The sequence below is a fragment of the Scardinius erythrophthalmus genome (assembly GCF_964197995.2).
Source record: "Scardinius erythrophthalmus genome assembly, chromosome: 25".
In the NCBI taxonomy this organism is placed as follows: domain Eukaryota; kingdom Metazoa; phylum Chordata; class Actinopteri; order Cypriniformes; family Leuciscidae; genus Scardinius; species Scardinius erythrophthalmus.
In genome coordinates this window covers 18,734,498-18,757,803 of record NC_138245.1, presented here as the reverse complement: position 1 = coordinate 18,757,803, position 23,306 = coordinate 18,734,498, and the positions used below count along the sequence as shown (strand labels likewise).

Genomic DNA, 23,306 nt, shown 5'->3' with positions numbered 1-23,306 from the left:
TTCATTGGTTCAAAGTCATCCCTTCATTTACTATTTTATTGACATATTGTATGCATAATTTGTATGGAGTTTCCTTTGTGTCTTTTTTATTCAATCAAACATACTGTGCTTGCAAACAGATTTCACCCTGCAGTAACGTTTTTGCATTAAAGAATTAAGCTCGATATCAGAAGAACTATATCATGTAACTGAACGACGTAAACGTGAGGATACAGACTGTAGGAGGATACTGTAAGTCAATGGGATGCAGTAGCAAGCGTGCCCTCTATGGCCAGTCACGCTGGCAGAGGTGTGGCGCCTTTTCACGCTTTCAACCAAACACAGACGCTTCAAAACACGGGGCCATTTTGGGGGAAGACAGCCCGCTGTGAAGTTCACAGAATAGCTGCTTCACGCTTTATAATCAACACATAACAGCTAAGAGTGCCTCTAGATATACCCAAGAGCAATTAGCGTTTAAATCAACGGTTGTTTTTCAACTTCACAAGGCCCTTTTCTCGATGACAGACCGACTCTGACCGCGCTCCGCCAGAATCAACTGACGTTTATCATGTCCCGCCTCCACGTAGAGAGACAACTAATGAGGATTCCGCAAAACTCTAGCGTAATGACGTTTCCGCTTCTGCGCGCATGCGCAATGTCATTTTGTCCAAAGCTCCTCACTGTTCACATCGAAGATGGCGGCAGTCTTTGACCTGCTATATAAGGATTTCTGTATTAAAAGAGTGGGAAAGAAACTTTTTTACCGATACTTCAGGTTGTATTAGATTAGAAGTTTCCACATCTTGTCACAATAAGTTTGAGGTAAGCGCCCAGGCAGCCGGAAAATCACCCCGCTGACTCCGGGAAAAGAGGCAATTCAACTAGCTAATGTTGACATTCCGCGAGCTCTTGTACATATGAACATAGTGAAAGCAGCTGCTCTTCAAGTGTGTTAGATGATTATTTCTCCCAAGAGCATTGTTACTAGTGGACTTGAGGTGACACGGGCACTTGTCAAATCCTTATTGACATTGTGACACGAGACTCCCCTTCACTCACGCTTGTTCCTTCGAAAAGCAACTGGAGGGAAAAGCGGATGAAAACCCAAACTTCCTGAACTGATGTGCACGAGGCACAGATGGAAGACAGCTAAGGCGATCCGGTGTTTCTTAATGCTATGGTAACTACTTTGATCGGGACGTCCACAGTGCAAACTTTGAACGGAGGCAATGCAATGGATTCGCACACTGAAAGCGGCACTCCAGTGTCCAGTGGCCCATCATCATCATCACCATCAGACGAGGCTTCAACTTCTGTACCAGTTGTTAATAACGGGCCCGGGGTGGCGAAAGGACACGGAAACATCACTGTCGCCCCAAGCCCAAACACAGTGATACAGTCTTCTTACGGGAATCCTCCAGCATCCGCAGCATCCAGTGCAGGACCCTCGGTGACGGTTGTCAGGCCATCTATGCAAACTGCTGGAACAGGTTTAACTATTAACGGGAGTAATAATAACACGACTGTAGCCAATGTAGCGACCCCGGGAATAACTACTACTTCTACAACTTCTACTACTACAACGACACCTCTTTTAATGAACCAGACTCCTGCCTCTGTCTCTGCGAGCAAGTCCGAGTCCCCTAAAACTATTATCCAGTCCGCCGGCGGCATGACTCTCGGTCCTGGAGTGGTCAAGGGGGCTGTTTTGCAGGGGGTTGCGAGAACAGCAGCTCCGGCAACGGTCGCAGCATCCAGCCCTGCCATTAGGGCCATCGCGCCACAGGTGTTAGCGCCCCGACTCCCTCAGAGCAACCCGGGCCAGAACATCCAGAACATTCAGCTACCTCCAGGTACCGTCACTCACATTAACTCTTAAATGTGTGTCTAGTTATGTGAATCTGTGTAACTTACTATAGGAAGTTGAAGAGATTGTTTTAACACCCGTCTGTGATCTCGTGCGAAGTTTGCGCGCGCGTGTTGTGATGCGCTCTCTAAGTGCATACAACAGCAGGAAAGCAATTACAATTTCTGAAGATTATGTAAAGTGTAGTTCACCCTAGACTTTAACAATGGCATTATTTATACGTCCTTCAAATCGCATAACGTATAACAATATAAAAGGAGATGTCAGGCAGAATGACTGCTTCAGTCAACATTCACTTTCATTGTATGGGAAAAAAGAGAAGCTTTCTGCTTTACATCTCCTTTTGTGTTCAGAAGAAAGTCTTACAGGTTTGGACCAACATGAGGATGAGTATATGATGGCAGAATTGTATTTATTCATTATAAAGTTTAACCCTGCTTGTTGATGTCATTGTCAAATTATAATGCATCTTCTAATTGAGTTTTCCTTTCCTTTCAATTTGAGGTTAAAATTTAGATTCTACCATTCACTTTCAGTGCTAAAAGTTCTGAAATCGAGCTGTATCTCTGTAACACTTTACAATAAGGTTTATTACTTAACATTAGTTAATGTATTAACTAACATGAACTAACAATGAGCAACACATTTGTTACAGTATTTATTCATCTTTGTTAACAATAATTAGGCTAATATAAATACAGCTGATCATGTTAGTTCACAGTGCACTAATGTTAACTAATGTTAACAAATACAACATTTGCTTTTAATAATGTATTAGTAAATGTTGAAATTAATATTAGCCTAATAAATGCTGAAGAAATAATGTTCATTCTTAGTTCATGTTAACTAAGGTTGTTAACTAATGAACCTTATTGTACCCTGATTGTTACCCTGATTTCATACTAATGTTAATGTGCTAATATATAGCCTACTGGTTTCCATTCTCTCTGTCTCTCATTCCTCTACCTTGTCTTTTAAGAGGTGGTTACACTTGACTTTGAGCACACAACATGTTTTTGGACACTGCAACAATCATAATGTGATGTCATGCTCTGCAGCATCTTTTTAAAAATATAAATGAAACATGTAAAAAAAATCCAAAATGTACAAAAACACAATCTACTCCACCTTCTGCAGTGCTGCAAACCCGCAGTTTTAAAGTTTGTGTACTTTTAATTCAAGAGGTCACGCTGTGATGAAGCTATTGGTCACAATGTGTTCACGTGATACGAATTCACTGGTCAGAGTTCACCAAACTAGCAAAATGCAAAACTTCATTGTATGAGCTTGCGTTACAGATCTTAAGCATTCACATGCATATGAATGGAAGTCAAAGTGTACAAAGTGTAGTGTGACCATCCCTTTTCACACTTTTCTTTACTTCCTCGCAAGCACTGGCATTTCCTTAAGAAAATGCAAATCTGGTTATTCTCTTTCTAATGATTTTTCCTTTTGACTGTATGCTCTGGTCATTCTGACAAGCCTGTTGTCTAGCTGGATGGAATACTTGACAGGTTTTTCTACAAGAGGCCATCTGGATTCTCTGACCGACAGTTTCTGTTCAGAACACATCCGTTGGTTCACACGGTAACAGGAGATGGAGTGTGTAGGGTTCTCAGTGTGCTGTGCAAATATAGGCCACCAACTGTGCGCTTTATTCTTCATGCCTCTAAGCAGGGCACGGTTACCAGACTTGACTCCAGTTAGATCAATACGAAAAGCTCACTAATGAATAACAATTTACATGGGAAGTGATGTCAGCCTTTCTATATGTGTCTGTTTGTGTTTCCAGGAATGGTGTTGGTGCGTAGTGACAGTGGTCAGTTGCTGATGATCCCTCAGCAGATGTTGGCACAGATGCAGGCCCAGTCTCAGGCCGCCCGCCCTGCTGCCCCCACCAGCACCACCCCTGGGCAGATCACCTCTGCACAGGTAATGCCATCTGAGTCTGACCACCCTCAACTAATTTAACATCAACAGTACACATTCCTTAATGAATGCGGCTATGACTGCAGAATAATAATTATTTAGATTTATTTATAATATGTAGGGATTAGGGTTGCACCGATATGAAAATTTTGTCCAATCCCGATAACTATATGTATCGGAAAGCCGATAACTGATATATATGGGCAGATAAATCTAAATCTACGTTTTTCCTATTCTAATTCAAATTTTTATATAATTTTTGAGAGCCTGATTACAAAAACAAAAGTCTCACTATTAAAATCCATGTCCCATGCACTTATGCATAAATCAAACATATACAGTACAGTAGCCTAGATTAAACTAGTGTAAGTTTTCAAATTAATTTGACACTTCTATGGCCAGCTTTCTTAATAATAATAAAAAAAAAATCTATTGCAAACAAGTCAGAGGACAACATTACTTGCGTACAAAGAATCAAAATGCATGTGCCATGGATAAATAAAATGGAATAGCCTAGGCACGGACAATTTAATTAAACACCGATTTTAATTAAACCATAATGTTGATGAAAATTAAACAAAAGTGCTCATATAGGATGTGTTATTAATTAATAACTAGTTATTATTAATAATGCATCAGTGTTTTTGAAAAAGAAACATCTAAAATTAATATTACTGTTTCACATAACAGCATTGCCGTTTGAGCTGCGTGCGCTGAAGCTGAAGAGTTAATGAACTCTGAGTAAATGAGTAATGAGTAAACTGAAGCGCTTTGTTAGCGGGTTAATTAACTCAACCTATATGGATGCGCTCTTCCTGTAACAACGTGCTGAAACACGGCAACTAAACCCAAAGAATTCACAGCGTTTTATTACAATAGTGTTCTCATTCTAATATGTTATGTAATATGTCCCAATCATAGTTATTAATGTTGTACAATGCTGTTTGAGCTGTATGCGCTGAAGCTAAAGATGATCACTGGTAAGCTCTTTACTACCATGTTAATTCTTAACCAAACACATCCTATATGAGATAAATCATATATATATATATATATATATATATATATATATATATATATATATATATATATATATATATATATACACACAAAATAAACATAATATTACAACTTACAATTGCACAAAACAAAAGGCTGCGAATGCACAAGGGAACTTGATTCGGCTAGTCATGAAGGTGTAACTCTGTTGTGGATGCGCTCTACATGTAACAACGCTCAAAAACCGTACAAACGTACAAAGAATTCACAGCATTCTTTTACAGTAGTGTTTTCATTATAATTTTATGTAGCCTATATGACACACATGCGCTACATATGTTGCACTCAACTGTATTTACATTTTTGAAGTGATTCCAATCATATTTCAAAGAATTCAAAACCACCACGGCGAACAGTGCGCATCTGAAGTGTCTCAGCTGAAGGAAATAATCCAATTATTTATTGCAGGGCTCGACATTAAAGGTGGTATCAGTGATTTCAGGCCCAAAAATATTTTTATCACATTCATCTAATCTTTCCTAACGATCCGCTAGCTGCCCGCCCCATAAGCATGCCGTCAAAAAAAACGCGTCTCTGTAGGCAGCCTAGGCTCTGAGATCTGCACACAAAAACAAATGGTTTAGCCAAACACTCAAAACCAAAACAAATAGTGTTCCAACCAATCACCGACAGGGGGTGAGATTAGATGAATGTGATAAAAATATTTTTGGGCCTGAAATCACTGATACCACCTTTAACGTTTGTCCGCTTGTCTGGGACAAGTGGATTTTTTGAAGGGACAAGTAAAAGAGAATTTTACTTGCCCGACCGGACAAGTAGCCTGATTAAACGTCAATAACAATAAAAAAAAACTAGGGAATCACTAAAATGAGAGAATGATTCTGATTGTATTATATTTATTGTAAGTTGCGATCGATAGTAGTGGATAATAAATGTATTTACTGACGGTAACAAGGTTGCGCTGTTGAGGCTTGCGCAGCCTCTCGAGGAGAAATCCAAACAAATGTAAACTCAGTTACAACATACTGCCAGTGCCAAAATTCAAAATGTGTTTTAATATTTTAACATATGATACAGTTTAGCAACCTCACACGAGGAGTGCCGTTTTCCTGAATACCATCACGACTGAAAATGTGACATTGCTTTCATACAACAGTTCAATAAACAGTTCAAATTAAGTCACTTACATTTTAGATACAATATTGACGAAAATAGTTCCAAACAAAGATCACAGCAGAACCGTAACGCATCTCACAGCAACACTTAACCGTGTTTCATTACTGAATGATTCAGCGTTTTGAACGAATTGGCTGAGTCAAAGATTCAATGTCCCATTCATAAACATCTGTCTCATTCTTGAATGAATCAGTTGTTTGAACGAATCATTTGAATGAATGACTCAATGACTCGCTCATATCATCCTACTGGCGGTTTACTTTCATGTTTAAAAGTATCATTCTTTCCAACGTTATATATTTGTATATTCTAAAATATTTAAAACAATCTCATAACATTATTTAATGCAGTTGTAAATTTTCAGTGTAAATGATTTAATTTGATCAGCCCTACCTAGGGTAACAACAGCCCTATATTATCTTATTAGGCTATTCTAATTTCATTTATTGATCAAATTTAAAAATTTAAAACGAAAGATGAATAACGATATCATTAAAAATGAACATATAGTAGGGATGCACCGATGTGTCGGCCAATAATTAGTTTTGGCCGATAAAAGCAATTATTTATCATACAACAGCTGATTGTTTAAAAACAACAGATTATTAGGGCCAATTATATTCTGTCAATCAAAAGGGGGCAGAAAAACCTGTCAGACTGCCTCTCATACTGTGTGTGAATAAAATGTTTCTAGTGTTAAATTTAAGGCTGTTAACATGACAATAACTCATTACCAGTAAAGAAAATAGCGATGTTAAAGTCATAGTTCACCCAAAAAATGAAAATTGTCACCATTTACTCACCCTCAAGTTGCTCCAAACCTGTATGAACTTGAGGGTGAGTAAATTAAGACAGAATTTTCATTTTTGGGTTAACTATCCTTTTAAAGCAGTCTCTGAATCACCCTATGAATCACCCGTAGTTCAAGCCAGGGTTGCCAGGTCTGCGTTTTTTCCCAACAGCAAACATTATTTGTAGCGCACATAGCCACCCTGTTACTTCTGATAATAATAAAAGTCTTAGCTTTCAAATTCTGTCCATTTTATCACAAAATCAAAGCATCAAGCTTCGTCAGGTTACTCTACTTTTCATCGTTTTTGGAAGAAGACGCACTATGAGAATTAAGCCTTGAATTTTCCTCAGAAGAAGCGGAGGATATCATTCACTGACAAGTAAGTCATTCATTATTTTACATTAGTTAACGTGTTTTCCATAAACTTGTACACATTTTACTATTTGGACTGTATTGCCAGACACAAATGTGTGAGACCTGTTGACATATGAAATATATAGGCAACATTTCATTGCATATAAATGTTGTATGACACAAGGATGTTTTTATGCTATATAATATAATATAATATAATATAAAACCATAATACAATATAAAATTAAAATGAGTGTTTATACTGTAACATGATGAATGTCATTTGGATGAGATGTTAAACTGAGGTCCTGACTCTCTGTGGTCATTAAAAATCCCAGGATGTCCTTCGAAAGAGTAGGGGTTTAACCCCGTCATCCTTGCTAAATTTGCATCCCTAATCATCCCCATATATACTCATTGGCATAATCACTCTGTCTCCTCTCCACCAATAAGCTGGCTGCCGTCGCATCATCCAGGTGGATGCTGCACATTGGTGGTGGTTGAGGAGATTCCCCTTCTATGTAAAGCGCTTTGAGTGCAGAGAAAAGCGCTATACAAATGTAATGAATTATTATTATAAGAATATTTAGACCAGTGTTTACTGTTAAATACTGTGTTCAGGAATATCTGCTCAAACTTGGATGCTTATAAAGTGCTAAACAATAGTAATTTAGTTTCTAAAATATAAAATGTTGTTGTTGTACTATATAATGATGCAAATACATCATACTGTTTGTGTGCCAAGACGAAAATTACTATCTGTCGTTTTTTTTTTTTTTTTTTTTTTGTGGGCAATATTAGGAGGTATTAGTGATTTCTAATGTAATAATACAGTTGCTCCTGATATTATGCTGACAGTTGTTTGCCTTTTTTTTTTTTTTTTTTTACTACAGTGATCTACAGTATCTACCTGCACCACAAACTTTCAAGAGTGTCTTCAGACTGTTTTTCTCTGAGATTGCTGTACCATCAGCAATCATTTCAACTACATTGGACTGATACTCTACATGATCATGGTACAATAAGTTCCATCACTGACTACTGATGTTGGGGTAGTTTTTTTCTTCTTCAGTGAATGGCAAAAGAAACAGCAGAAACATTGGAAATGCCAGGTAGGGTTCACTTGTTTCTACAGTTGAACAGGAACTGTTTTCTGGAATGGCACAAATGTGAGTAACTGTTCAAGTATCTTTGTTTTGGTCAGTGTGATCAATAATGTGCCTTTGACCATTATGTATATTTTGATTATGGTGTGCACTATGTTGAAATAAACTACAAAAAACGAATTCTTCTCCCATCATCATTCTCCTATCTGAAATAATTACAAATGTCAGGGCATGTCAAAACATCTCCAGGGTCAAACCCCACCCCCTCAGACATCACCATAGAGGGGTAATAATTATATATGCATGTTTGTCATGAAAACAAGTTTTTATTAAATCTACCGGATGTGCAACTGAGTTGTATACAAACATTAAAGTTTTTATTTGTGTAATTATTATATCTGAAAATATATAGCAGTTGAATATAATAGTTTGTGATCTGTTGTTAATTTTGACCTAATATTATAGCAATGTACCAAATGAGAGGGTTCTCTGTATAGTTTACAGCATAAGTTGGGAGAGATCTAGAAAGACCTTAGAAAATTAAAGTATCAATAGTTGCAGATATCATTCTGAATAATCGGCGGACAAATTTAGTATCTCTTATAATGTATATCAGATGCATGATTTTAACAATACTGATTTTTTTCTGCTGGGATGAATAGTTGTTTATCATATTTAGTAATAATAATAAGAAGAAATGTTTCTTGAGCAGCAAATCAGTATATTAGAATGATTTCTGTAGGATCATGTGGCACTGAAGACTGAAGAGTAATGATGCTGAAAAAAAATGCAGCTTTGCCATCACAGGAATCTATGGAAGCTTGTTTCCGCCACAAAATAAAAAAAAATAAAAGATAATTGCGACTTTTTATCTCACAATTGCGAGTTTATATCACGCAATTCTGACTTTATATCTCAGCATTCTGACTTTATATCTCAGAATTCTGACTTTATATCACGCAATTCTGACTTTATATCTCAGCATTCTGACTTTATATCTCAGAATTCTGACTTTATATCACGCAATTGGGAGATATAAAGTCAGAATTGCATGATATAAAGTCGCAATTGCGTGTTATAAAGTCAGAATTCTGAGATATAAAGTCAGAATTGCGTGTTATAAAGTCAGAATTCTGACTTTTTTTCTCGCAATTGCGACTTTATATCTCAGAATTCTGACTTTATATCACGCAATTGGGAGATATAAAGTCAGAATTGCATGATATAAAGTCGCAATTGCGTGTTATAAAGTCAGAATTGTGAGATATAAACTATTCTGAGGTAAAAAAAAAAAAAAAAAAGTCCGTCTTTTTTTCCCCCTTAGAATTGGACTTTGTATCTCACAATTCTGAGAAAAGATGTCAGAATTGCGAGATATAAACTCGCAATTATGTGTTATAAAGTCAGAATTGCGTGATATAAAGTCAGAATTCTGAGATATAAAGTCAGAATTGCGTGATATAAAGTCGCAATTGCGAGAAAAAAAGTCAGAATTCTGACTTTATAAGACGCAATTGCGACTTTATATCTCGCAATTCTGACTTTATATCTCAGAATTCTGACTTTATATCACGCAATTCTGACTTTATATCTCAGAATTCTGACTTTATTTCACGCAATTATGACTTTATATCTCGCAATTCTGAGAAATAAAGTCAGAATTGCGAGATGTAAACTCGCAATTGTGAGATAAAAAGTCGCAATTATCTTTTATTTTTTTTATTTTGTGGCGGAAACAAGCTTCCATAGGAATCAATTGCATTTTTGAAATATATTAAAATAAAACTGCTATTTTAAACTGTAATAATATTTAACAGTATTATATTTTTGGCCAAATATATGCAGTCTTGGTAAGCATAAGATAAACTTCTTTCATAACCATTAAAAAAATATACAGGACCCAAACTTTTGAACAGTAGTGTATTGATTTCTTCTCATTGCTGTCTGTCTGATTTCTGCATGCCTGCAGGCACCTGGAACTCCTCTAATGGCCCGACAGGTGACCCCTACCACCATCATAAAGCAGGGCTCTCCTACACCCAGCAGCACGGCCACTACCACACTCCAGAGACCACCTGTACAGGTACTGTACCTACAAAAGGCACATCACGAAGAAACCGCCCCTTAGAAATGAGGGGAATTGTATGTGAAATTGTAATTGTGCTGTGAATTGTATTTCTTGAGCTGGCTGTTACCTTCTCTCTTCATACTCATTCTCTCTCATGTGTCAGCAGGCCTCCTCTGTGGGTGCAGTGTTGTCAGTGCAGGCGGGAACTGCCCAGAGGACTGTGACAGCTGCCACGGGGACCACCGTCTCCTCAGCAACGGTGAGAGGCTGCGCTAACTTAGCAGTCACACAAAGACTGAAGAGACGGTGCTGAACATTTAGCTTCATGCTTTTCTTGAAGGGTCTGTAAATATATAAATATAACCTCATCATATATGTTTTGAGAGCTTTTGAAAAATGAGTTGTTAACCTAAATGAAAAACTGTTTTCTCAGAGTGGGAATCCCCTGAAATCCCCATTTGATGCAAGGCTCATGCTGTTAAATCTTAACCTGAACATTTATATGCGTCCAAGAGACTGTTGCAAGATAACCTTAAGCTACTGCAGGAGGAGTAAAACGGCTTTGTGCTAATGCAATCACTTTTCTTTTCTTATAGGAGACAATGGAGAATGTAAAGAAATGTAGGAACTTCTTATCCACGCTGATAAAGCTGGCCACTAGCGGTAAGCAGTCATCAGAGACTGTCGCCAACGTTAAAGAGCTGGTCAAGAACCTGCTGGTGAGTCTCAGAGGTTGAGTATGTTTGTATGTTTCTATGTTTCTTCTCGTAATTGAAGACTTTTAGATTTTAAAATAATAATACAGAAAGGCTAAATTGAACCGTTTCACTTTTAGTGACCATTAGAATAGTTCTATTTTATTCACTTGTTCAAAAAGTTTGAGGACAGTAACATTTTTAATGTTTTTTTAAAAACTTGTTTTAATGTTTATTTGATCCAAAATGTAGTATGTAAAAGTATTGTGAAATATGATTACAATTGAGAAACATTTTCTATTTTATTATATTTGAAATGTAATTTATTCATGTGATGGTAAAGCTGAATTTGTTCCAGTCTTTAGTGTCACATGATCATAAATCATAATAATATGCTGATTTGGTGCTCAAGAAACATTTCGTATTATAATACATTTTGAAAACGGTTAATTATTATTATTATTATTATTATTCAGGATTCTTTGATGAAAGTTTAAAAGAACAGCATTTATTTTAAATATTTTTTTCATAACAATGTAATTTTATTTACTTTCACTTTTGATCAGTATCAAAAGTGATCATATAATGCTTGCTGAATAAAAGTATTAATTTCCTTTACCTGATATAGTTGTAAGAATTTAATGTATGTATATACTAGTGCTGGGCAAACGATTAATCACATCCAAAATAAAAATTTGTGTTTACATAATATATGTGTGTGTACTGTGTAAAATTATTTTGTGTATATTAATACACACATACAGTATGCATATATATATATTTAAGAAAAATTATTATATATAAAATATTTATATGTAATATAAATTATGTAGAAATATATACATGCAAATGTTTCTTAAATATATACATGCATATGAGTGTATTTATATATACAAAATAATTATACAGTTCACATAAATTCGCATAAATTATACATTTATGTATATATATATATAATTGACATCCTTACCCCTTATTCAAATTTTAATAAACATTTGTTTTTGGCCAGACTTTCTTACAAAGAAATTATGAACGCATGCAAAACAAGAGAGGACTAATAAAATATTAATAACTGATTATGTTATAGTCAATGTACTATATGCTTTTTCCTGTGAGCTTTTTGTTTTTTTATGCTTTTTTTGCGTAGTAAAAATAAAACCTGTAGTTTTGCCAAATAATTTTTCAGATGAATATCTTATCCAAGTTTAGTATTTTGTTCTTCCCTCTTATTTAAAAATATAAGATATTTCCCTCATATTTTAGTTTAACATTTAAAAAATCCAAAAATTTCAGTTTATTTTAAATGAACTTTTATGTGCTCAGACTTTTGGACCCTCGGGAATATGAAATTCTAAATATATTAAAATGTCCATATGTGTGAGTTGTTTTTGCTGTTTTTCCCCTTCAGGAAGGGGCGATTGAAGCAGAGGAGTTCACCAGCAGGCTCTACAAAGAGCTCAACTCGTCTCCTCAGCCTTATCTAGTGCCTTTCCTTAAGGTAAAGCTCTTCTTTTTTTTTTTTTTTTTTTTTTTTAATATAAATGTAGCTCGATTCATGTAATTCAGTTTTATTGTATAGTCGTATTTCAGGTACATGAACCATGTAATTACCTTTTATTAGATAGACAATTATTGTAAGTGGTTTAAAGTCTAATTGGAGGGAAAATCATTTTGGATCAAGCTGGGATTAAGTTTATAAGCAATGTTTATAGAGCAGGATTGTTATCTTAGTGAGGCCTGTTTCACAATGCACACGTAAACAGCATGTTTATTTGGGAGATGGTGTTAGCACGTTGCAGCATTCACACTGCCTGCATAAGCCACATAGTGCTGCTTAGATGAAGCGTAGGAGGAAATGGAGTTACGTTACATCTTTATTTGCAATTGCTTGTATGATAACTTCATAATTGGGACCATCCTATTGCCCACAATTAACCTCTCCTCTTCTATGCGTTTCCTCAGAGGAGTCTTCCAGCTCTGCGACAGCTCACTCCTGACTCCACAGCCTTTATCCAGCAGAGCCAGGCCCTCCAGGCGTCTGCTGTGGTGCTGACCAGCCCCAACACTGCTGGAGCCACCGCTACAGCTCCTCGCACGCTCATCCAGCCTGCCCTCAGCAACTCCAGCCAGACCGCCTCTCTGGTAAAGACATATCTACGTGCATCATTTACCTCATGTGTTTTTTAGTGAGGGCAAGGACACTATTGGGATAATTAATACTAACAGCATATTGCAGGTAAAATGAGGTGTTTAGTCTTAATTTACAACGTTTGGATTTTAATTGCTTTTGTACATGGTTTAAATTATGTTGAATGTTATTGCCTGTATTTGCCTTGTGGCAAAGTATAAAATTACTCTGAGCTGTGTCATTTAATACAAAGGTAAACATCATATGCATATCATTATAACTAGTTGGTATTTCTTACACATTGGTTCAGAATATTGACTGTTGGCAACATAGAGTATGTTTGTGCCTAATACTACTGACAAATGGGTTGAAATTGTCAGTTCAACCCTTTAACCCTCTACAGACACACTGAAGCTAGAGTCGCCATTGGCTAGTAAATTTTTTATTTTACTTGCCAGACTTTTTACATGGTATGCAAGAACAATGCAAATGAAAAAATTCTAGATAAATATAATATGAAATATAAATATAAAATATAATTTTCAAACATTATTAAAGTCAAGTAAACAGTCTGTAATAAAATGTAACAAACTACAAGAAATAGCACAAATAAACACAATAGAACAAAGTTTATAAATGAAATATAGATTAACATTAAAAGCACACAGCATCAGGAATATTAGGCTGCTGTCACTTTAATACATAATGCACAGATCCAATATACTGATACAGTACACATGCGTTGTCTTTCTCAACTGTTTACGTTCACTATAACCGACTGTGTTTACTAGGATCCTCGCCAAGACAGGCATTTTGACATAATTTTGTGTGAAATTGTCTGTTCAAGCGCAAGAAGACTTGAAAGAGCTTGATTCAGTATTCATGTCCTGTCAGACCCGACTTTCTGTCAGACGCGCATGAGTTATCTTCATGTGCTTGATTCTTTTAAATTGGCAAGGCTTAAAAACACGTACAAATGATACATTTTCATGATGATGCAGCACTGGCCCGATCGGGACACAGTTCCGTCAACTCTTGGCCATCGGGCAGTTCTGTCAAGCCCTGCATTTAGATCTAGCATGTCAATTCTCTTTACATGGCATGTGTAAAATCCTCTCTGTTCCACTCACGTGAAAAAGCAACAGAGGGCGAAGCTCAACAGGCAATGAAATTATATCTGCGCTAAACTTTTTTTTTTTTGCCTTAGTCAAACTCAATTTCAAGCAGGTGAAATGATACAGTTTACTAGACATTGGCTAATTAAAGACATTTTTTAGTCACCTAGCATGAAATTTGTGAAAAACAAGTGATTTACTTGCATTGTAGATGGTTGAATGCGTTTATAAAAACATTAAAATATTTAATGAAAAGTAGTATTAGTAAAAATGTTTAAATTAATTTTGAGTCCCTTTCCTATTATTATTTTTATTATTATATATCAAATTAAACAGCTTAATAATAATACTATTTATGTATTATTATTATTATTATTATTATTGATGTATAAACAAATAGTTAAAACTATACATGATCAATAATGATAAATAAATAATTATTTAGATATAAAAAAGTATTTAAAAACAAATATATTATGCAGCATTGGCCCAACAGGGCAGTGACCAATAGTCTGCTGGCCCAAAACAACTTTGTTGTTGAGCCTCTACAGTAAAATGTTTTCCATATGGTTGTAATTATAGAATTACATTCAATGTCGTTGTTCAGGTGTTGCAGCCTCCACAGCAGGGGGCAATAGTGAAGCCCCCTCAGGTTACCCTGACAACCACTCCCATGGTAACGCTCAGGGGTCAGCCCCACAGCCACATAGTGGTGGGTCAGCCTCAGGTGCAGCTCAAACAGATCCAGACAGGTGAGGGTGTCTGTCAGATCCATTACAGTATGATTCTTTTTTCATAATATAAAAACCGCAAAATCTCTCTCTCTTTCAGTGGCAGTGAAGCAGGGTATGGTGAGTAGCACTAAACTGGCTCACAGCTCCGTGTCTGTAGCGATAGCTCAAAAGAATAAAGCCAAGGATGGGGCTGGAGGAACTTTCAGGTTTGTATTCTTGTGTTTGTTTAACTTTTGAATGATTCCATTTGAAATACAGTGCGTGTTCCAAGTTCCAGCAGCTCAATAGTGGTTTTCACAGGGTCATGGCCATCTTAAGTGATCAATAAAGTGTGGCTAAACTGATTTCATTCGGCTTAATTCATCTCAGGCAGTAGTTTCTGCATGAAATATGACTGTCACAGTGCCATGATTATCATGACCACAGTTCACATAACAGTGTACTGTTCATTTTTATACCGAACCACCAGTGTTATTGTAGTATTTATGTACAATTATTACATTAATATTTTCACTAAGCTTTTATTATTGTATTTTCAGTATTCATTTCAAGTTTTAGTAATTTTAGTACTTCATGTTGCCTTGAAAAATGTTGTTTTGTCAGTTAGTTTTCAAGGCAATATTTTATTTCAGCTTTATTTTCATTTAACAAAAAAATTGTTTAATAGTTTTAGTTAATAACAACACTGTACTGAATGTTGCATACATATATATAAAAGTGTGTGTATATATATATATATATATATATATATATATATATATATATATTAGGGCTGCATCTAACGATTATTTTTGTTGTCGATTAATCTATCGATTATTTCTTCGATTAGTCGACTAATCTAACGATTATTTTTCCGATTAATCTAATGATTATTTTTGGGATTAGTTGATTTATCCATTGGCAGACTTTCCAATAAATAAGTACAACAATATATCAGCTGTATTTTGAAGAGGGTAGTGCATCTGTATATTATTTTAACATGAAATCTATGAATGATGACAAAAAAATTGTATTTCAGAAAGGGTATTTTATATTTTATTATGAAATATGCGAACAGGAAGCATTTTAAACTTTATTTTTAACTAATGATACTATTTCATAAAATGTAAGATACAGTCACAGGCCTATTTAGGAAATGTGTTTACTAGTCTGTCTATATACTAGTCTATATAACGTTAGTCGTTTGTTTTTAAAGTCCAGTTAGAGACCTGCACGGGAAGGATTTCTCCCTTAATAATTCCTAAAAAGCTGACATCTCAGTTCATCGCGATCTCACAAATCTCTGTTATTATAAATTAAACTGGGTGCACAATGAATCTTTCATAATATCTACACTTTGTTTGCTATAATCAATGATTTGCCAGTATGCAGAATTCAGCACTGAACAAAAAGTCCATTTTGAGCGGTGAGGGGATTCTATTTAATGCATCTGATAAGCGTTCAAGAAACCAACCCATTTGTCTTTGATTGGCTACATTGTTCAACGCTGCAAACATGTTATAAATAGATAGAGACTCTGGCCTGTAAATCGTTTCTATTTTGTTTTAGTTGTTCTTGTTGCTTTTGTGTAACAGATGAATGACAATTTATTTGTTTTTAGATGTTCAATTTTGCAGGAGTCCCGCGAATCGTTTCATTCTCCCGCAACCAGCACACACACGAGTGCATTACCGCCTGCGCCCGCACTCAGCCATCAGATCTATGTTCCCGCGCCGCACTCTGTTGCGTTGGGTCCCGTTGGAGTGCAGGTCTCACACCTTTCTGTTCGGCCGTAGTTTAAAGTATTCCCATACTTTGGATGATCGTGGTCTGTCATTTTCACCATGAGTGGGAGCAGAAGCCGCCATTACTCGATATTTAAACGTAAATAATGAATGTGACGCGTCGACGCATTTCATGCGTGTCGACGTATTTTCATAGTCGACGTAATCGATGACGTCGACGCGTCGTTGCGGCCCTAATATATATATACAGTGAGGAAAATAAGTATTTGAACACCCTGCTATTTTGCAAGTTCTCCCACTTGGAAATCATGGAGGGGTCTGAAATTGTTATCGTAGGTGCATGTCCATTGTGAGAGACATAATCTAAAAAAAAAAAATCCAGAAATCACAATAAATGATTTTTTTTAACTATTTATTTGTATGATACAGCTGCAAATAAGTATTTGAACACCTGTCTATCAGCTAGAATTCTGACCCTCAAAGACCTGTTAGTCTGCCTTTAAAATGTCCACCTCCACTCCATTTATTATCCTAAATTAGATGCACCTGTTTGAGGTCGTTAGCTGCATAAAGACACCTGTCCACCCCATACAATCAGTAAGAATCCAACTACTAACATGGCCAAGACCAAAGAGCTGTCCAAAGACACTAGAGACAAAATTGTACACCTCCACAAGGCTGGAAAGGGCTACGGGGAAATTGCCAAGCAGCTTGGTGAAAAAAGGTCCACTGTTGGAGCAATCATTAGAAAATGGAAGAAGCTAAACATGACAGTAAATCTCCCTCGGACTGGGGCTCCATGCAAGATCTCACCTTGTGGGGTCTCAATGATCCTAAGAAAGGTGAGAAATCAGCCCAGAACTACACGGGAGGAGCTGGTCAATGACCTGAAAAGAGCTGGGACCACCGTTTCCAAGGTTACTGTTGGTAATACACTAAGACGTCATGGTTTGAAATCATGCATTGCACGGAAGGTTCCCCTGCTTAAACCAGCACATGTCAAGGCCCGTCTTAAGTTTGCCAATGACCATTTGGATGATCCAGAGGAGTCATGGGAGAAAATCATGTGGTCAGATAAGACCAAAATAGAACTCTTTGGTCATAATTCCACTAAACGTGTTTGGAGGAAGAAGAATGATGAGTACCATCCCAAGAACACCATCCCTACTGTGAAGCATGGGGGTGGTAGCATCATGCTTTGGGGGTGTTTTTCTGCACATGGGACAGGGCAACTGCACTGTATTAAGGAGAGGATGACCGGGGCCATGTATTGCGAGATTTTGGGGAACAACCTCCTTCCCTCAGTTAGAGCATTGAAGATGGGTCGAGGCTGGGTCTTCCAACATGACAATGACCCGAAGCACACAGCCAGGATAACCAAGGAGTGGCTCTGTAAGAAGCATATCAAGGTTCTTGCGTGGCCTAGCCAGTCTCCAGACCTAAACCCAATAGAGAATCTTTGGAGGGAGCTCAAACTCCGTGTTTCTCAGCGACAGCCCAGAAACCTGACTGAACTAGAGAAGATCTGTGTGGAGGAGTGGGCCAAAATCCCTCCTGCAGTGTGTGCAAACCTGGTGAAAAACTACAGGAAACGTTTGACCTCTGTAATTGCAAACAAAGGCTACTGTACCAAATATTAACATTGATTTTCTCAGGTGTTCAAATACTTATTTGCAGCTGTATCATACAAATAAATAGTAAAAAAATCATACATTGTGATTTCTGGATTTTTTTTTTTTTTAGATTATGTCTCACAATGGACATGAACCTACGATGACAATTTCAGACCCCTCCATGATTTCTAAGTGGGAGAACTTGCAAAATAGCAGGGTGTTCAAATACTTATTTTCCTCACTGTATGTATATATATATATATATATATATATATATATATATATATATATATATATATATATATATACACATTTATATACTTGAAATGTAAATTTGTATTTGTTTTTACAAGTATATTATCAACATGCATATGCCTGAAGTATTCTCTGTGTTTGAAGTAATAATAATTGAATTTTGCCAAGTGAACTTTTACAGAAATCTTCTTAGTGTGTAGGGTCTCCATGAATTAGAGTTAATCTTTGGCATCAGAGCAGTTATGTGATGTCAGTTTTTTTGCACGGACATGTTAATAATGGGAATTTTGAAGTCATAGTTTTGCAGCATTTGTACAATTGGAGAAACAAACTCAACCCTCAAACTTGATGCTAAGGACTCTTTCTGACATATATGCTTGTGTCTAAATCTGTACAGGGATGATGATGACATTAATGACGTGGCCTCAATGGCTGGCGTTAATCTTTCGGAGGAGAGTGCCCGTATCCTGGCCACCAACTCTGAGCTGGTTGGCGCGGTCACGCGGTCTTGTAAGGATGAAGCGTTCCTCTCCGCCAGTATGCTACAGCACAAGATACTAGAGATAGGTGAGACTTCTAGTCAAAATCTTGTATTCGATTTAGCTAAAAATGTACTGCTTTACCATAGCTGATAGTTGTTGCCCTGTATGTTGTCAGGCCAAAGGTTTGGAGTGACAGAGCTGGGTCCTGAGGTTGTGAACATTGTCTCTCACGCCACTCAACAGAGACTGCAAAACCTTCTAGAGAAAGTCTCATTGATCGCCCAGCAAAAGAACATGACTTACAAGGCAAGTCTGCAGACCCAATTGTGCTAGTAGTTGGGATCGTACTTGCTTTAGCAATATTTTCAATGTATTTTTAGTAACATATTTTTATGTTTCTTTACCGAAAACACTTTTTTGAACCCTGGATAAATCTCTTTTATGTCAGGCTTTGAATCCAAAGGTTGTTGTGGGTTTTGGTCTCAAAAGCGAGACACTCCATCCTTTAGGTGTCTGATTGTTTTGAGCCTGTAAGGCTGTGTGTAATGGTAATGATGTGTGTGTGCAGGAGGACAGTCGGTATGAGCAGGTGGAGGATGTTCGCTCTCAGCTGAAGTTCTTTGAGCAACTTGACCAGTTGGAGAAACAAAAGAAAGAGGAACAGGAGAGAGAAATTTTAATGAAGGCAGCTAAGGTTAGTAAAACACCTTTAGCCACACACACACACACACACACACACACACACACACACACACACACACACACACACACACACACACACACACACACACACACACACACACACACACACACACACACACACACACACACACACACACACACACACACACACACACACACACACACACACACACACACACACACACACACACACACACACACACAATATCACACAGTAAATATCACCCACAAGTGAAACACCACCATTAATGGAAATGTTATTATGAACATCAACATGTTAATGTGGAGGAATGCAGGCTAGCTGCCAAAAACATCTTTATACATGAACACTACCATTCAAAAGTTTGTGGTCAGTAAGATTTTTTCTAAGATTCTTACAAAAGATTTCTATGGTTTAAAGTTTCTATTCATCAAATAAAAAAATAAAAAAATCTGTTTTCACAAAATATTAAACAGCACAACCTTGATAATAATAAGAAATATTTATTGAGCTCCAAATCAGCATATTAGAATTAATTCTGAAGGAAAGAGCACAGTTGCATAACTTTTTTGCCTTTGTCCATTGTATTTATGTAGACATGCGGTTATTTATATATTTCTTCCGCACAAATTGTAGGACCCCATAATTACTCTTTTTATTCCATACACAAGGAACTGCATGCATTAATGCATGAACAGTGAAATATTAGGAGATTAATCACAATTACATATTTGAATCGATTGACAGCCTTAATTTTTACATATTCATTTGATCTCAGCAGATGTCTCTGTGTTTTGACTGTTGATCCTCTAATTGCTGTTTATATTTTGCAGTCACGCTCGCGACAAGAGGACCCCGAGCAGCTGCGGCTGAAACAGAAGGCCAAAGAGGTAAGATGGCACACTTGAGATGTTTATCTTGTCAGAGGACCATTGTGTTTGATTATGGGTCAGAGCTGATGTGTGTGTGTGTGTGTGTGTGTGTGTGTGTGTGTGTGTGTGTGTGTGTGTGTGTGTGTGGCTACAGATGCAGCAGCAGGAATTGGCTCAGATTCGACAGAGAGATGCCAACTTGACGGCGTTAGCGGCTATCGGACCCAGAAAGAAAAGAAAACTGGATTCTCCTTCGTTTGGGAATGACGCAGAGGTACGAAATATCTATCCTTCACCACGGCAGTTTGCTGCCCTCCACCTCTTCTCCTTCTGTCCCCCTCTGTGCCCTCTTTAAATCATTTAGCACCTGTTGGGCAGGTTTGAGATGTCAGGTTGTGCTTCAAGGGTCTCAGATTGTCACAAAAGGCAGATGGGACAGTCTAAAGGCATAGTAACATAGTCAATTTCAGCAAATTTTTACACAATTTTAAAAATATATTCCTGTATCATGCATTATATTATATTATATATATATTATATTATATTATATTATATTATATTATATTATATTATATTATATTATATTATATTATATTATATTATATTATATTATATTATATTAAGTATACTATAGTATCATTTACATTTTTCTGAGAAAAAAATAAGAATGTAAAAAATATATTGTATCATGCTATTTTTATTTTGTATTAGTTTATATATATATGAAGAGTTCAGATGCAAAAGCCTCTAAGTGCCATCTGCAATTTTCTTCTAGAATGATCATTTTTATCAAGCTTGTATATATAAGTTCAGTAATTTCCCTTAAATGACAATTAATAGTTAATTTGCATTGCCATTTAAGTGAAATTACTGAACTTAAATATACAAGCTTGATAAAAATGATCATTCTAGAAGAAAATTTCAGATGGCACTTAGAGGCTTTTGCATATGAACTCTTCATATATATATATATATATATATATAATCTCATTCACCTTTTTCAGAGAAATTTTAAACATTTCAAAATATTTATATTAAGGTGGATATATTAATATTTATATTATGATATATTATCACTCACTTTTTCAGAGAAAAAAAAACACATTCGACTAGTTTTGATTTAAGAAATATATTTTGTAAATGTTTTTTGTCAGAACTTTCTTCCTCAGAACTTACACTATTAGATTACTCTTATATTATATTATATTATATTATATTGTAATATATTATATTTTGATATATTATCATTCCCCTTTTAAAATTCACACATTTTATTTTGTTATTTTTATTTTATATTTGTTTATTTATGCTTATTTTATATTATATTTAAATGATATTAAAATATATTATAATTGACAGAAATATGTTTTGAACAACTGTCACTATTGTATTACTCTATTTTTTTTTTATCTACCAATATCAGTATAAAAGATGTTGGTTCAAACAGTTTAGCACCGGTGTCAAAGTTTGTGTGTATGTTGACAGGGCTCAGGTTTGTGCGCAAGTGCATCCGGGGGCTTAAATGCAGGAGCGTCGAGGCAGTTCACTCGCCAGCGCATCACGCGTGTAAACCTCAGGGATCTGCTCTTCTGTCTAGAGAACGAGAGAAGCACCAGCCACTCACAACTGCTCTACCGAGCCCTTCTCAAATAGCAGAAAGCCCATGCCCTTCCCTCATTTCAGTCTTTAGGGCTCACTCCCTCATTCTTTCTGTCTTTTTTACTGTTATTATCATTCTCTTTGTCATTCCCTTTTCATCTTTCTTTATCGCTCTTTCTCACTTTCTGTCACTGTCTCACATACAAATACAGTGATACATTTTCCTTTTTCTTTCACGAGCTGACTTGTTTTTCTGTTTTCTTTTAAGTCTTTTATTTTACCTTGTTTTTAGCTCCCTGCCCCTTGTGAATTTTACTCTTTAAATTGTGTTAAAAGAAAATTGCAATTATATATCATATGTTTTTCATAGAAGGTGGCTTTGTAATGTGCAAATTACCTATGTAAAAAAAGAATTCACAGTGGAACTACCCATTCATTTTATATTTGTGTTTTTATAAAGATGTTTTAAGAAATAAAAGTGGACAAAGTTTCTATAAAATACTTGGTGGTGTGGTTTTATAATATAACAAGTAATGCTATACGAATTCCTAATTGCTATATTCGTTTAAAGCAAATAGGTTAGTTTAGACTGTTCACTAATATTCAAATACATGACTCCTGATTCGTTTACACCATTGCTCATACATGTTCCCTTGCTCACCATTTTAGGTTGTTTTAGTGAAAGTGTTATTTAGATTTAACGTTTTATGCTTATTTATGCTTATATATATATATCTCGTGGTCACCCTACCTCAAAGTTTTACTTCCCTCAAACGCGTTGAGAGGTTCAAAAGAACCATACGTTAGTGAATAGGACATCACGTTGTTGTTCTCCTGTTGTACACTAGATGGCACTGTAGACCTGCATTCATTATGACGTTGCTTCTGGGTTGACTGTAGCATGCTGCTAGAAATAAATGATAGTTTGTTGCAGAAAATCAAATATAATTACCCATAAATTGCAATTGCAAGTTCCTGCATTTAAAGGGACGTTTTCTTACTTTTTTTAATATGACTCCAGCCAGTTACTGGGTTTTCAATCACAGTTTTTGAGCTGTTTGGAGGAACTACGATTTGGACTCATTTTCTTTCCTGTCGATCTGAGCAGTAGG

General features: G+C 36.1%; 1 protein-coding gene across 2 annotated transcripts; it reads left to right on the top strand.

Moving 5' to 3' along the window:
- Positions 1–340: 340 nt before the first annotated feature.
- taf4a (TAF4A RNA polymerase II, TATA box binding protein (TBP)-associated factor) lies at positions 341–22,690 on the top strand. Of its 2 annotated transcripts, none has more exons than XM_081357018.1 (15): positions 341–1,835; positions 3,642–3,781; positions 10,197–10,310; positions 10,462–10,554; positions 10,892–11,014; positions 12,399–12,488; positions 12,953–13,132; positions 14,841–14,985; positions 15,065–15,173; positions 18,957–19,126; positions 19,217–19,347; positions 19,610–19,735; positions 20,557–20,613; positions 20,750–20,869; positions 22,081–22,690. In XM_081357018.1, the coding sequence occupies exons 1-15, from the start codon at positions 1,160–1,162 to the stop codon at positions 22,246–22,248; spliced, it is 2,442 nt and encodes an 813-aa protein (XP_081213144.1). In that variant the 5' UTR covers positions 341–1,159; the 3' UTR covers positions 22,249–22,690. The 2 variants fall into 2 exon arrangements, with proteins under 2 accessions (XP_081213144.1, XP_081213143.1); XM_081357017.1 differs by having other exon boundaries at positions 655–1,835; positions 10,459–10,554; positions 22,081–22,689.
- The last annotated feature ends 616 nt before the right edge of the window (positions 22,691–23,306 follow it).